At 45.7% G+C, this 17,188-nt stretch overlaps 1 protein-coding gene across 2 annotated transcripts in view; it reads right to left on the bottom strand.

Moving 5' to 3' along the window:
• Window positions 1–440: 440 nt before the first annotated feature.
• The window catches only part of LOC139406338 (plakophilin-3-like), a 67,446-nt gene continuing 50,698 nt past the window's right edge, over window positions 441–17,188 (bottom strand). For both annotated transcript variants that reach the window (XM_071148841.1, XM_071148842.1), the window contains exons 11-17: window positions 16,867–16,984; window positions 15,994–16,158; window positions 15,658–15,840; window positions 10,492–10,645; window positions 10,043–10,238; window positions 8,033–8,120; window positions 441–633 (exon numbers count right to left, since the gene is read on the bottom strand). In XM_071148841.1, coding sequence (XP_071004942.1) covers window positions 592–633; window positions 8,033–8,120; window positions 10,043–10,238; window positions 10,492–10,645; window positions 15,658–15,840; window positions 15,994–16,158; window positions 16,867–16,984 — 946 coding nt within the window. In that variant the 3' untranslated portion in view covers window positions 441–591. The remainder of the gene's footprint in view (window positions 634–8,032; window positions 8,121–10,042; window positions 10,239–10,491; window positions 10,646–15,657; window positions 15,841–15,993; window positions 16,159–16,866; window positions 16,985–17,188) is intronic.

Here is a 17,188-nt window from a genome sequence, read left to right as displayed (position 1 = left end):
TGGCCATAAGTGTAGGCTATAACAGCACAAACTGATCTGGGACCAGGGTTAACAAAATGGGGGGCGTTGGGATTGTGTCAAACCACGCTTGCTAAGGCAGGAGAAATGAGTCATAGCATTATTGGTTACAGCAGACTGATTGGTTACATTGAGAAAAAAAAAGTCCCTGATTCCATCATATAGAACATACAGCATTCAAAGCTACAGCATTGACTACATATTAAACTCAACATTATAGCATTGAATACATATATTAAATTCAACATATAGCATTGAATACATATCAACTCAACATATAGCATTGAATACATACGGTATTCAAGCTCACAAGGAAAAGGGGGTACGTTATCATCATAGTCCACCATTAAGGTCGTCCCTAAACAGGTTCCATCTTTGTCGTCACTTGCACTGTAGTACAGTTCATCCAACTCCATGTGTGCGTAAGTAGGAAGTAGCCCAAGGAGCAATGTTTTCAGTTGTACAGACCAGTCTTTGACCACTGAAGTGATCAGATACGTTTCCAGACGCTTGGCAGAAGGAGAGAGAGAGAGAGAGAGAGAGACATTGTATCTGTTCCTCTTCTTCTTTTTTTTAGATTGTCATGTCTGCAAAGTCTGGTCGTGTGAACCCTTTCTGTAAAACACAAACATGAGAGACATTTTGTCAGGGCATATATCAAAGTATGTATTATACTGATAGCTTTGTCCCAGATTTGCTTGTCCAGAAGGACAATGACAACTGTGTATAAGTCTTGAATTAGAAAGAAAAAAAAATGGATTTTTGTCAACTCCGTAAAACATTAACTCTGTCAGAGTGCTGAAAGATCTGATAGAATTTTTATGTTTTCATTTTCCATATTTTACAAATGTTTGTATTGAACTTTAATTTTTAGAGGCAAAAATTTGAGGTCTGTGTTGAGTATTTGTTGTTAACTCAATCACTGACTAACCGCCCTCAGAGGAAAACAAAGACCTAAAAACTCTCTTTTGGTATTTGTTTCATTAGTCCATTGTTGCAAAACCTGATCTGGGACCAGGCTAACATACTGATCTGGGACCAGGCTAACATACTAACATACTGATCTGGGACCAGGCTAACATACTAATATCCTGATCTGGGACCAGGCTAACATACTGATCTGGGACCAGGCTAACATACTGATCTGAGACCAGGCTAACATACTGATCTGGGACCAGGCTAACATACTGATCTGGGACCAGGCTAACATACTAACATACTGATCTGGGACCAGGCTAACATACTAACATACTGATCTGGGACCAGGCTAACATACTAATATCCTGATCTGGGACCAGGCTAACATACTGATCTGGGACCAGGCTAACATACTGATCTGAGACCAGGCTAACATACTGATCTGGGACCAGGCTAACATACTGATCTGGGACCAGGCTAACATACTGATCTGGGACCAGGCTAACATACTGATCTGGGACCAGGCTAACATACTGATCTGGGACCAGGCTAACATACTGATCTGGGACCAGGCTAACATACTGATCTGGGACCAGACTAACATACTGATCTGAGACCAGGCTAACATACTGATCTGGGACCAGGCTAACATACTAACATACTGATCTGGGACCAGGCTAACATACTGATCTGGGACCAGGCTAACATACTGATCTGGGACCAGGCTAACATACTGATCTGGGACCAGGCTAACATACTAACATACTGATCTGGGACCAGGCTAACATACTGATCTGGGATCAGGCTAACATACTGATCTGAGACCAGGCTAACATACTGATCTGGGACCAGGCTAACATACTGATCTGGGACCAGGCTAACATACTGATCTGGGACCAGGCTAACATACTGATCTGGGACCAGGCTAACATACTGATCTGGGACCAGGCTAACATACTGATCTGAGACCAGGCTAACATACTGATCTGGGACCAGGCTAACATACTAACATACTGACCTGGGACCAGGCTAACATACTGATCTGAGACCAGGCTAACATACTGATCTGAGACCAGGCTAACATACTGATCTGGGACCAGGCTAACATACTGATCTGGGACCAGGCTAACATACTGATCTGGGACCAGGCTAACATACTGATCTGGGACCAGGCTAACATACTGATCTGGGACCAGGCTAACATACTGATCTGGGACCAGGCTAACATACTGATCTGGGACCAGGCTAACATACTGATCTGGGATCAGGCTAACATACTGATCTGAGACCAGGCTAACATACTGATCTGGGACCAGGCTAACATACTGATCTGGGACCAGGCTAACATACTGATCTGGGACCAGGCTAACATACTGATCTGAGACCAGGCTAACATACTGATCTGGGACCAGGCTAACATACTAACATACTGACCTGGGACCAGGCTAACATACTGATCTGGGACCAGGCTAACATACTGATCTGAGACCAGGCTAACATACTGATCTGGGACCAGGCTAACATACTGATCTGGGACCAGGCTAACATACTGATCTGAGACCAGGCTAACATACTGATCTGGGACCAGGCTAACATACTAACATACTGACCTGGGACCAGGCTAACATACTGATCTGAGACCAGGCTAACATACTGATCTGAGAACAGGCTAACATACTGATCTGAGACCAGGCTAACATACTGATCTGGGACCAGGCTAACATACTGATCTGGGACCAGGCTAACATACTGATCTGAGACCAGGCTAACATACTGATCTGGGACCAGGCTAACATACTAACATACTGACCTGGGACCAGGCTAACATACTGATCTGAGACCAGGCTAACATACTGATCTGAGACCAGGCTAACATACTGATCTGGGACCAGGCTAACATACTGATCTGAGACCAGGCTAACATACTGATCTGGGACCAGGCTAACATACTGATCTGGGACCAGGCTAACATACTGATCTGGGACCAGGCTAACATACTGATCTGGGACCAGGCTAACATACTGATCTGGGACCAGGCTAACATACTGATCTGAGACCAGGCTAACATACTGATCTGGGACCAGGCTAACATACTAACATACTGATCTGGGACCAGGCTAACATACTGATCTGGGACCAGGCTAACATACTGATCTGGGACCAGGCTAACATACTGATCTGGGACCAGGCTAAAATACTGATCTGGGACCAGGCTAACATACTAACATACTGATCTGGGACCAGGCTAACATACTAATATCCTGATCTGAGACCAGGCTAACATACTGATCTGGGACCAGGCTAACATACTGATCTGAGACCAGGCTAACATACTGATCTGGGACCAGGCTAACATACTGATCTGGGACCAGGCTAACATACTAACATACTGATCTGGGACCAGGCTAACATACTAACATACTGATCTGGGACCAGGCTAACATACTGATCTGGGACCAGGCTAACATACTAACATACTGATCTGGGACCAGGCTAACATACTAACATACTGATCTGGGAACAGGCTAACATACTGATCTGGGATCAGGCTAACATACTGATCTGGGACCAGGCTAACATACTGATCTGGGACCAGGCTAACATACTAACATACTGATCTGGGACCAGGCTAACATACTGTGTGTGAACATTGAACCTCAGAAAAGGATAGTAAACTGTGTCAAGTAAAAAATGCAGTGCTCGTGACCTTTGAGCTTGACACACACAGCCTGTACACTAACTCATGTTGCTGTCTAATGTCCATAAGGTGTAACAACCTATCAGAGATGTTCTAACAGAACTCAGTCCCAAGGAATTTATTACACGTGACAGTGGAACATGTTTGGAATTGTTTCTTTTATGACAAACTGTTCAAATAGTTCTACTGAAAAGAAAAAAAAAACATTCCGTGGAGAAGAAGCATGCAGGTACTGTAGAGGGAGGTAGATATTATGTTGGGTGTGTTGGGACTTGTTCACCAGGAAATCACTTTAGATAGAGAGAGCTGCACCCTTTAGGTAGGGCTAACCACAAATCTAAAACAGCAATCATTCTAGCAAGCCTCTCCCTAAGTGTGTGTGTGTGTGTGTCTGCTTACAAAAGCATATATCGTGGGTTTGATTCCCGCTGGGGCCACCCATACGTAAAATCTACTCATGTATGTCACTTTGGATAAAAGAGTCTGCTAAAATGGCAGATATTTCTATATACTACTGTGTGTGAGCATACGGATTACATTAAGTAGGAACCAAAACATCTAGGTTAAGTGTAATGTGTTGTTTTACAGGGTCAGTCATAGTAGTACAACGCCCCTGGAGCAAAGGTTAAGTGCCTTGCTCAAGGACACGTGTTCACCTGGTGGGGCTCAGGTATTCGGACCTCTCGGTGACTTTCCCAACGCTCTAACCACCAGATTACCGGCTGCCCATCCGTTAGGGGTCTATCTTCTTTTCATTGAACCCTCCCTATCCTCAAGGCTGGTTAACGGAATGCAAAACAACGTCACACACACACACACACACACACACACACACACACACACACACACACACACACACACACACACACACACACACACACACACACACACACACACACACACACACACACACACACACACACACACACACACACACACACACACACACACACACACAGGAATGAGGGTTGGGTTCTACAGTCACCCATTCACTTCGAGGTGAACGATTAGGTGAGAGTTTCCCAGCTTTATATCTAAGCACTGATAAATTACTTTACAACGTGTGTGTGTGTGTATGTGTGTGTGTTTGTGTACATGCATGCATGTGAATGACAGATAAACAGCTCTGATTCTTTACCAGACAAAAGGAGACAGCAGACCACTCTACTGTAGTTGAAAGCTCTGACTCTCTACCAGACACTAGGAGACAGCAGACAGCTCTACTGTAGTTGAAAGCTCTGACTCTCTACCAGACAAGGGGAGACAGCAGACAGCTCTACTGTAGTTGAAAGCTCTGACTCTCTACCAGACAAGGGGAGACAGCAGACAGCTCTACTGTAGTTGAAAGCTCTGACTCTCTACCAGACACTAGGAGACAGCAGACAGCTCTACTGTAGTTGAAAGCTCTGACTCTCTACCAGACAAGGGGAGACAGCAGACAGCTCTACTGTAGTTGAAAGCTCTGACTCTCTAAGGGGAGACAGCAGACAGCTCTACTGTAGTTGAAAGCTCTGACTCTCTACCAGACAAGAGGAGACAGCAGACAGCTCTACTGTAGTTGAAAGCTCTGACTCTCTACCAGACACTAGGAGACAGCAGACAGCTCTACTGTAGTTGAAAGCTCTGACTCTCTACCAGACAAGAGGAGACAGCAGACAGCTCTACTGTAGTTGAAAGCTCTGACTCTCTACCAGACAAGAGGAGACAGCAGACAGCTCTACTGTAGTTGAAATCTCTGACTCTCTACCAGACAAGAGGAGACAGCAGACAGCTCTACTGTAGTTGAAAGCTCTGACTCTCTACCAGACAAGAGGAGACAGCAGACAGCTCTACTGTAGTTGAAAGCTCTGACTCTCTACCAGACACTAGGAGACAGCAGACAGCTCTACTGTAGTTGAAAGCTCTGACTCTCTACCAGACAAGAGGAGACAGCAGACAGCTCAACTGTAGTTGAAAGTAGAGCAACAGGAGATGAATTTTACAGGGAATCCCCTCCCTACTCATTATTAACCAATGTCCACAGGAATTTGGGTTCCTCATATTGTATTCACACAGTTTTTTTCAGACTTTGAGAGATGTTACATGAACAATAAGCTCCTCTGATAGTGTCTGAACATTATACCATGTGATGCATCAGTGCTTCCTATAGAACGCTTCCTCCTGACTGTTTCTGTGATTCACACAGCCGTGTTGGCACCCCCTCCAAAATTACCCAGCAATGAGGCAAGAGATTCTTCTCAAACTCCTCTCTACCAGTACAACACGTGTTCTGTCCTTAGTGTCCCCTCCTCTCTACCATTCTCCAGTAGTCTGTGATCCTCCTCTCTAACATTCTCCAGTAGTCTGTGATCCTCCTCTCTACCATTCTCCAGTAGTCTGTGATCCTCCTCTCTACCATTCTCCAGTAGTCTGTGATCCTCCTCTCTACCATTCTCCAGTAGTCTGTGATCCTCCTCTCTACCATTCTCCAGTAGTCTGTGATTCTCCTCTCTACCATTCTCCAGTAGTCTGTGATCCTCCTCTCTACCATTCTCCAGTAGTCTGTGATCCTCCTCTCTACCATTCTCCAGTAGTCTATGATCCTCCTCTCTACCATTCTCCAGTAGTCTGTGATCCTCCTCTCTACCATTCTCTAGTAGTCTATGATCCTCCTCTCTACCATTCTCTAGTAGTCTATGATCCTCCTCTCTACCATTCTCTAGTAGTCTATGATCCTCCTCTCTACCATTCTCTAGTAGTCTATGATCCTCCTCTCTACCATTCTCCAGTAGTCTGTGATCCTCCTCTCTACCATTCTCTAGTAGTCTATGATCCTCCTCTCTACCATTCTCCAGTAGTCTGTGATCCTCCTCTCTACCATTCTCTAGTAGTCTATGATCCTCCTCTCTACCATTCTCCAGTAGTCTGTGATCCTCCTCACTACCATTCTCCAGTAGTCTGTGATCCTCCTCTCTACCATTCTCTAGTAGTCTATGATCCTCCTCTCTACCATTCTCTAGTAGTCTGTGATCCTCCTCTCTACCATTCTCCAGTAGTCTGTGATCCTCCTCTCTACCATTCTCTAGTAGTCTATGATCCTCCTCTCTACCATTCTCTAGTAGTCTGTGATCCTCCTCTCTACCATTCTCTAGTAGTCTGTGATCCTCCTCTCTACCATTCTCCAGTAGTCTGTGATCCTCCTCTCTACCATTCTCCAGTAGTCTGTGATCCTCCTCTCTACCATTCTCCAGTAGTCTGTGATCCTCCTCTCTACCATTCTCCAGTAGTCTGTGATCCTCCTCTCTACCATTCTCCAGTAGTCTGTGATCCTCCTCTCTACCATTCTCCAGTAGTCTGTGATCCTCCTCTCTACCATTCTCTAGTAGTCTGTGATCCTCCTCTCTACCATTCTCTAGTAGTCTATGATCCTCCTCTCTACCATTCTCCAGTAGTCTGTGATCCTCCTCTCTACCATTCTCCAGTAGTCTGTGATCCTCCTCTCTACCATTCTCCAGTAGTCTGTGATCCTCCTCTCTACCATTCTCCAGTAGTCTGTGATCCTCCTCTCTACCATTCTCCAGTAGTCTGTGATCCTCCTCTCTACCATTCTCCAGTAGTCTGTGATCCTCCTCTCTACCATTCTCTAGTAGTCTATGATCCTCCTCTCTACCATTCTCTAGTAGTCTGTGATCCTCCTCTCTACCATTCTCCAGTAGTCTGTGATCCTCCTCTCTACCATTCTCCAGTAGTCTATGATCCTCCTCTCTACCGTTCTCCAGTAGTCTGTGATCCTCCTCTCTACCATTCTCCAGTAGTCTGTGATCCTCCTCTCTACCATTCTCCAGTAGTCTATGATCCTCCTCTCTACCATTCTCCAGTAGTCTGTGATCCTCCTCTCTACCATTCTCTAGTAGTCTATGATCCTCCTCTCTACCATTCTCCAGTAGTCTATGATCCTCCTCTCTACCATTCTCCAGTAGTCTATGATCCTCCTCTCTACCATTCTCCAGTAGTCTATGATCCTCCTCTCTACCGTTCTCCAGTAGTCTGTGATCCTCCTCTCTACCATTCTCCAGTAGTCTGTGATCCTCCTCTCTACCATTCTCCAGTAGTCTATGATCCTCCTCTCTACCATTCTCCAGTAGTCTGTGATCCTCCTCTCTACCATTCTCCAGTAGTCTATGATCCTCCTCTCTACCATTCTCCAGTAGTCTATGATCCTCCTCTCTACCATTCTCCAGTAGTCTGTGATCCTCCTCTCTACCATTCTCCAGTAGTCTGTGATCCTCCTCTCTACCATTCTCTAGTAGTCTATGATCCTCCTCTCTACCATTCTCTAGTAGTCTATGATCCTCCTCTCTACCATTCTCCAGTAGTCTGTGATCCTCCTCTCTACCATTCTCCAGGGGTGTTTCTCACCTGTTTGTAGTCCTTGTGCAGCTTCTTGTATTGGAACATGTTGCAGAGGACTGTGGCTGCTGCTTTGGCTGCTTTCAGCTTCCCAGGACTACAAGAAAGACAACATAAAGACCAGGATATGAACTAGCAGTTGGACTGAGATTCGCTCTAATTGCAGGAAAGTGTAGGGTGGGTGCAACAGAAGACAGAGAAAATGACAAGGTGCCGTTGAGGAACTAGAGCAAGCACACTTGTCGCTGTTTTGTTTTGTAAAGCAAATCTGCATTCCCGCCATCACACAATTACTGTTGTTGTTTGCGCAATCCAAACAACAACAACAAACGGTCCGTTATAGATCTCAATCTGGGTCAGGTGAGCATCATTTGAAAGGCTGTTCTATTGCTAAGGTAACTAGCTAAGTTCTACGTTCTAAAGTTCTACGTTCTAAAGTTCTAAGTTCTACGTTCTAAAGTTCTACGTTCTAAAGTTCTATGTTCTAAAGTTATAAAGTTCTACATTCTAAAGTTCTACGTTCTAAAGTTCTACGTTCTAAAGTTCTATGTTCTAAAGTTCTAAAATACGATCCTACAGTGTTAGGCGTCACAAGGCAATTCAGAGAAACACAATCATTTTGGTGCACACAGAAAGGACAAGACGTTGGGACAACATGATTCTCTATGACATTTTTGTCAAAAATATTAGTTTGTCACATATAATTGACCTTAAGATTGTTTTTCTTATGTCTGTGGAGTTAGATTTTTTTTTTAAAGTACATTTTAAGTGAAGAAAATAATTAAAAACTAGAAAGATCTATCTGCATGAAACTATTTTGAACTTGGGCACTATAAGGTTATATCTGCAATCCAATCACAAGCCTGAACAAATACAGACGGACCAATCAGAACACGTCTTTGCCATCTGCCTCTAAATAAAAAAAACACAGACAGAAATCTTAACGTAATTGATTGTCGTCACATCGTTGTTCAGTGATGACAGTAATTAGTCTGATGATCATAATACAATTCCTAAAGTATTTGATGATGTGTTCTGACTCTTTCTTGGTAAAAAAAAAGACTGTTATTCTATCATGTTTGTATTCAAATAGCTACAGTTTTGTTAAAAACGAAACATGTCTGACTCAGGATTCAGGATTGTCAGCCCGATTACAGCTGAACCCAGATGAACATTTCAGAGACATCTGGTTTTATCTGCGACCGTATCCTCCTGAAAAACCCACACATTTACAAATGACTCAGGATTTTAATACTCTGCACTCTTTAGCTACCTTTAAGGTGAAGACTATAATGGGTTATTCACTACAAAACAGTTGTGAGATCTGAGATGTGAAAGCGTTGCTGCTCAATATCTCAGAACTATGCTTTGCAGAGATAAAACCTTCCGAGTCTCATGACTTCCTAGTCCCAAGGTCACGAGGAGTCATGAGTGCATTCAGGAGCGTGTTCCGGCGGCAAATTGTCTTCACAATAGACAAACATAGGCTCATTCTGTTCAGAACAACCCAGGGGTTATGACCCCAAGGGATCTTGTAACTGTTCATCAGACATGGTGGTCATAAACGTTGGCACTGGTATTATGACATCAGTTTTATGATTTGGAAATGTGAAGTGCATATTTGGGACTCGGGTGTTTTGGCTTGTTTGATGTCAAAGTGGTATTTATTATAATCCTCAACGTTTCATCTTTTCAAAATACACATAGTCGTCTTAATTTACAGCATTTCCCCTCACTCAGACGACAACAAATGTGCAAAAGTTGCCCAATTAGCAAGGAGGGATGGGGGGACAACTTGTCAACCCTGTTACTTTATAGGCACTTATTATAGTCATTTTTTAAAAATGTATCTTCTTGAGATGTGAAAATATGTTTTTTATGAAGTTAAACATGTGCTCTTTATGACAGAATGTTGACAGAATGAAGTCAAACATTACACTTCTCAAAAAAGGGCACGGAATCGGTGGAACGACCCAGCAGCAAGAAACACCGCTACCGATATTTCTCCCTATCCCGTACCTGCTGTCGTTGGAGTTCTTGATGGCCACCAGTTTTTGCAGCCCGTCAAAGAAAGTGATGTCCCGGGCCGCGACGGAGCTGCAGGTCACCAGGTTGTTCAACGCTCCACAGATGTTGACCACCACGTCGCTGGACGGCTCCTTCTGTTGACCGTCAGCAGGCAGCTTGTCCACCAGGTTGTTCACTGTCTTGGTTGCTAGAAGGAGAAAAAAAAGAAGGGTTGATCTCATTTAATTCATCCCACACGGTAGTCAAATCCCCCCCTGAAATAGACAGATATGGCTTTTGTTAGTCTTCTTGTGTTTGTTTTGGTCCTTGCTCTGGTTTGTTAATAACACATATCTCACATTGACGTCCTTGAATTGCTCGCCTTTCACTCAAAGCTTATATGGAGGATGAGGTTCCGAGGCAATCAAGGATTTGATATAAAAAGGGTCCTGGTTACTGACCCATGGCGTTCTTGTCCTTGGCATGGCGTGACAGGTTTCTGAGGAAGCCGGTGAGGGATCTCAGCTCCAGGTCATTATTGGTCCTCAGTTTGTCCAACATCACAGGAATCATCCTCTCTTGCTCGAGAGCCACACGACTCAGCACCCCCGCCCACTGAGGAGGAAAAGAGAGAAAGGTCTTTCTGCATTAGTATTTCTCAAACTAATTACAGTACCCCCCCCCCCCCCCCCCTCAAATCCCGTTTTGCTCTGTCTGAAGTAAACCCTTATAAGAAATTACACCCTGTAGAAAGGGAAGGTACCCACGGGGGGTTCTAGAGAGACCTAGAGATACACTGTCGTCGTTCTATGAATGCTGAGTGAACTATAGAGATCACTGATGTGAGTGATGTCAGTTGCAGTTTTCATTGTCAGGTGACCAAGTCTGGTACAAAACAAAATGACCCTGGTCATGTGACCAGTGGTCACATATCAGTGGCCTGGTCACATATCAGTGGCCTGGTCACATATCAGTGGCCTGGAGCACATATCAGTGGCCTGGAGCACATATCAGTGGCCTGGAGCACATATCAGTGGCCTGGAGCACATATCAGTGGCCTGGAGCACATATCAGTGGCCTGGAGCACATATCAGTGGCCTGGAGCACATATCAGTGGCCTGGTCACATATCAGTGGCCTGGAGCACATATCAGTGGCCTGGAGCACATATCAGTGGCCTGGAGCACATATCAGTGGCCTGGAACACATATCAGTGGCCTGGTCACATATCAGTGGCCTGGTCACATATCAGTGGCCTGGTCACATATCAGTGGCCTGGTCACATATCAGTGGCCTGGTCACAGAGGCTTCACGGTTAGTTTGAGGAGCCTGTTTATGATCCCCTAGTTTATCTGGCACAGGGGACGAGTGGTGAGGTGAGATGACTCCATAGTCTATCTGACTCCGCCAGGGGACGGGTGGGGAGTTGAGATGACTCCATAGTCTATCTGACACCGCCAGGGGACGGGTGGGGAGTTGAGATGACTCCATAGTCTATCTGACACCGCCAGGGGACGGGTGGGGAGTTGAGATGACTCCATAGTCTATCTGACACCGCCAGGGGACGGGTGGGGAGTTGAGATGACTCCATAGTCTATCTGACACCGCCAGGGGACGGGTGGGGAGTTGAGATGACTCCATAGTCTATCTGACACCGCCAGGGGACGGGTGGGGAGTTGAGATGACTCCATAGTCTATCTGACACCGCCAGGGGACGGGTGGGGAGTTGAGATGACTCCATAGTCTATCTGACACCGCCAGGGGACGGGTGGGGAGTTGAGATGACTCCGTAGTCTATCTGACACCGCCAGGGGACGAGTGGTGAGGTGAGATGACTCCATAGTCTATCTGACACCGCCAGGGGACGGGTGGGGAGGTGAGATGACTCCGTAGTCTATCTGACACCGCCAGGGGACGGGTGGGGAGTTGAGATGACTCCATAGTCTATCTGACACCGCCAGGGGACGGGTGGGGAGTTGAGATGACTCCATAGTCTATCTGACACCGCCAGGGGACGGGTGGGGAGTTGAGATGACTCCGTAGTCTATCTTTTTTTTATTTATTTTATTTCACCTTTATTTAACCAGGTAGGCCAGTTGAGAACACCTTTATTTAACCAGGTAGGCTAGTTGAGAACACCTTTATTTAACCAGGTAGGCCAGTTGAGAACACCTTTATTTAACCAGGTAGGCCAGTTGAGAACACCTTTATTTAACCAGGTAGGCCAGTTGAGAACACCTTTATTTAACCAGGTAGGCCAGTTGAGAACACCTTTATTTAACCAGGTAGGCCAGTTGAGAACACCTTTATTTAACCAGGTAGGCCAGTTGAGAACACCTTTATTTAACCAGGTAGGCTAGTTGAGAACACCTTTATTTAACCAGGTAGGCCAGTTGAGAACACCTTTATTTAACCAGGTAGGCCAGTTGAGAACACCTTTATTTAACCAGGTAGGCTAGTTGAGAACACCTTTATTTAACCAGGTAGGCTAGTTGAGAACACCTTTATTTAACCAGGTAGGCCAGTTGAGAACACCTTTATTTAACCAGGTAGGCCAGTTGAGAACACCTTTATTTAACCAGGTAGGCCAGTTGAGAACACCTTTATTTAACCAGGTAGGCCAGTTGAGAACACCTTTATTTAACCAGGTAGGCCAGTTGAGAACACCTTTATTTAACCAGGTAGGCCAGTTGAGAACACCTTTATTTAACCAGGTAGGCTAGTTGAGAACACCTTTATTTAACCAGGTAGGCCAGTTGAGAACACCTTTATTTAACCAGGTAGGCCAGTTGAGAACACCTTTATTTAACCAGGTAGGCCAGTTGAGAACACCTTTATTTAACCAGGTAGGCTAGTTGAGAACACCTTTATTTAACCAGGTAGGCTAGTTGAGAACACCTTTATTTAACCAGGTAGGCTAGTTGAGAACACCTTTATTTAACCAGGTAGGCAAGTTGAGAACACCTTTATTTAACCAGGTAGGCTAGTTGAGAACACCTTTATTTAACCAGGTAGGCCAGTTGAGAACACCTTTATTTAACCAGGTAGGCTAGTTGAGAACACCTTTATTTAACCAGGTAGGCCAGTTGAGAACACCTTTATTTAACCAGGTAGGCTAGTTGAGAACACCTTTATTTAACCAGGTAGGCCAGTTGAGAACACCTTTATTTAACCAGGTAGGCTAGTTGAGAACACCTTTATTTAACCAGGTAGGCTAGTTGAGAACACCTTTATTTAACCAGGTAGGCCAGTTGAGAACACCTTTATTTAACCAGGTAGGCTAGTTGAGAACACCTTTATTTAACCAGGTAGGCTAGTTGAGAACACCTTTATTTAACCAGGTAGGCTAGTTGAGAACAAGTTCTCATTTGCAACTGCGACCTGGCCAAGATAAGGCATAGCAGTGTGAACAGACAACACAGAGTTACACATGGAGTAAACAATTAACAAGTCAATAACACAGTAGAAAAAAGGGGAGTCTATATATACATTGTGTGCAAAAGGCATGAGAAGGTAGGCAAATAATTACAATTATGCAGATTAACACTGGAGTGATAAATGATCAGATGGTTATGTACAGGTAGAGATATTGGTGTGCAAAAGAGCAGAAAAATAAATAAATAAAAACAGTATGGGGATGAGGTAGGTGAAAATGGGTGGGCTATTTACCAGTAGACTATGTACAGCTGCAGCGATCGGTTAGTTGCTCAGATAGCAGATGTTTGAAGTTGGTGAGGGAGATAAAAGTCTCCAACTTCAGCGATTTTTGCAATTCGTTCCAGTCACAGGCAGCAGAGAACTGGAACGAAAGGCGGCCAAATGAGGTGTTGGCTTTAGGGATGATCAGTGAAATACACCTGCTGGAGCGCGTGCTACGGATGGGTGTTGCCATCGTAACCAGTGAACTGAGATAAGGCGGAGCTTTACCTAGCATGGACTTGTAGATGACCTGGAGCCAGTGGGTCTGGCGACGAATATGTAGCGAGGGCCAGCCGACTAGAGCATACAAGTCGCAGTGGTGGGTGGTATAAGGTGCTTTAGTGACAAAATGGATGGCACTGTGATAAACTGCATCCAGTTTACTGAGTAGAGTGTTGGAAGCAATTTTGTAGATGACATCGCCGAAGTCGAGGATCGGTAGGATAGTCAGTTTTACTAGGGTAAGTTTGGTGGCGTGAGTGAAGGAGGCTTTGTTGCGGAATAGAAAGCCGACTCTTGATTTGATTTTCGATTGGAGATGTTTGATATGGGTCTGGAAGGAGAGTTTAGAGTCTAGCCAGACACCTAGGTACTTATAGATGTCCACATATTCAAGGTCGGAACCATCCAGGGTGGTGATGCTGGTCAGGGGTGCGGGTGCAGGCAGCGAACGGTTGAAAAGCATGCATTTGGTTTTACTAGCGTTTAAGAGCAGTTGGAGGCCACGGAAGGAGTGCTGTATGGCATTGAAGCTCGTTTGGAGGTTAGATAGCACAGTGTCCAAGGACGGGCCGGAAGTATATAGAATGGTGTCGTCTGCGTAGAGGTGGATCAGGGAATCGCCCGCAGCATGAGAAACATCATTGATATATACAGAGAAAAGAGTCGGCCCGAGAATTGAACCCTGTGGCACCCCCATAGAGACTGCCAAAGGACCGGACAGCATGCCCTCCGATTTGACACACTGAACTCTGTCTGCAAAGTAATTGGTGAACCAGGCAAGGCAGTCATCCGAAAAACCGAGGCTACTGAGTCTGCCGATAAGAATACGGTGATTGACAGAGTCGAAAGCCTTGGCAAGGTCTATGAAGACGGCTGCACAGTACTGTCTTTTATCGATGGCGGTTATGATATCGTTTAGTACCTTGAGCGTGGCTGAGGTACACCCGTGACCGGCTCGGAAACCAGATTGCACAGCGGAGAAGGTACGGTGGGATTCGAGATGGTCAGTGACCTGTTTGTTGACTTGGCTTTCGAAGACCTTAGATAGGCAGGGCAGGATGGATATAGGTCTGTAACAGTTTGGGTCCAGGGTGTCGCCCCCTTTGAAGAGGGGGATGACTGCGGCAGCTTTCCAATCCTTGGGGATCTCAGACGATATGAAAGAGAGGTTGAACAGGCTGGTAATAGGGGTTGCGACAATGGCGGCGGATAGTTTCAGGAATAGAGGGTCCAGATTGTCAAGCCCAGCTGATTTGTACGTGGCACCGCCACGGGATGAGTGGTGAGATGGTGAGGTGAGATGACTGCATAGTCTATCTGACACCGCCAGGGGATGGGTGGTGAGTTGAGATGACTCCATAGTCTATCTGACACCGCCAGGGGATGGGTGGTGAGTTGAGATGACCACATAGTCTAAGTCTATCTGACACCGCCAGGGGACAGGTGGTGAGGTGAGATGACTCCATAGTCTATCTGACACCGCCAGGGGACAGGTGGTGAGGTGAGATGACTCCATAGTCTATCTGACACCGCCATGGGATGGGTGGTGAGTTGAGATGACACCATAGTCTAATCTGACACCGCCAGGGGATGGGTGGTGAGTTGAGATGACTCCATAGTCTATCTGGCACCGCCAGGGGACGGGTCGTGAGGTTTAAGATGGTGACGAGAGAAGGACCATTGGCAGTGGGAATTATAAACACTCACTCTCTTGTCTCCAGCTGTGATGTTCTGCAGGGCCCCGGCTGCAGCCTCGCGGGTGGTAAAGTTGAACTCACAGCCCTGCAGCACGCGGTTATACAGCCCCACCACCTGGGGGTGCCACAGCCACTCCAGACCCTTGGGCACGCGGGCCACCTCCGTGAATGTAACCAGGTCCTGGTTCATCTTCTGTAAAAAGGAGAAGGTCAGGGGTCAATGTGAAATAGGCGATGTGATACAGGACTTCCGTTTAGACACGGACAGGGTCATTCTGAAGACCACCAAGACTACGATTCAACTGCTAAACTGACAGAAGAAGAAGATTGACACTGTGATACATACATTTTTTACTTTCTTGCTCTGAGGCGTGAAGCAACCAATGGCTTCACTCCTGCTGGTGTCCTGGCCTCTGGTTGGTCCTTCCAGACGTAGCATGGCCGAGGGCGGGATCTCACTGTACAGCTGATAGGAGAGGTTCCTCATAACACACACTGCGTTCTCCACTCCCTGGACACACACACACACACACACAAATTGAATAGATTTTAATACCAAAGTCCAACATGTGAGGCTTTCACATGAACAAATGTACCATAGAATGTTGAGTATATATTTAATTCCCATGACGACACGTTCGACACTTGATCGAAGAAAAACACTGAAGGTACAGTTAAGCATTGTGACAATTGTTCTGCAAATACCATACGGCTAAGTAACTTTCCTACCTGTACTCCAGTCCACTATCTGCACTCCAGTCCACTATCTGCACTCCAGTCCACTATCTGCACTCCAGTCCACTATCTGCACTCCAGTCCACTATCTGCACTCCAGTCCACTATCTGCACTCCAGTCCACTATCTGCACTCCAGTCCACTATCTGTACTCCAGTCCACTATCTGTACTCCAGTCCACTATCTGTACTCCAGTCCACTATCTGTACTCCAGTTTACTATCTGTACTCCAGTCTACTATCTGTACTCCAGTCTACTATCTGCACTCCAGTCTACTATCTGCACTCCAGTCTACTATCTGTACTCCAGTTTACTATCTGTACTCCAGTTTACTATCTGTACTCCAGTTTACTATCTGTACTCCAGTCCACTATCTGTACTCCAGTCCACTATCTGTACTCCAGTCCACTATCTGTACTCCAGTCCACTATCTGTACTCCAGTCCACTATCTGTACTCCAGTCCACTACGCAGCTCATTCTCACCTTCTCCTCCACCTTGCCTTCCAGTAGCGAGGCCTGGATGTATCCTACCAGGGCATCCACCAGACCGTTGGTCTCGCGCATCTGACGTCTGGTCTTCTCATTCACTGAACTCAGGTTCCTGGGGACAGCAGGGTGAGAGGTCAGAGACGGGATAGGCAAACAGAAATCATAGAACAAAGAACTGACATTGATCAATGAACTGACATATCAATGAACTGACATATCAATGAACTGACATGGGTCAATGAACTGACATGGGTCAATGAACTGACATGGGTCAATGAACTGACATGGGTCAATGAACTGAAATGGGTCAATGAAC

The sequence above is a fragment of the Oncorhynchus clarkii genome, chromosome 4 (genome assembly GCF_045791955.1).
Source record: "Oncorhynchus clarkii lewisi isolate Uvic-CL-2024 chromosome 4, UVic_Ocla_1.0, whole genome shotgun sequence".
NCBI lineage: Eukaryota > Metazoa > Chordata > Actinopteri > Salmoniformes > Salmonidae > Oncorhynchus > Oncorhynchus clarkii.
Note: the sequence above shows the minus strand (reverse complement) of the source record. Positions and strands in the feature narration are given on the sequence as shown.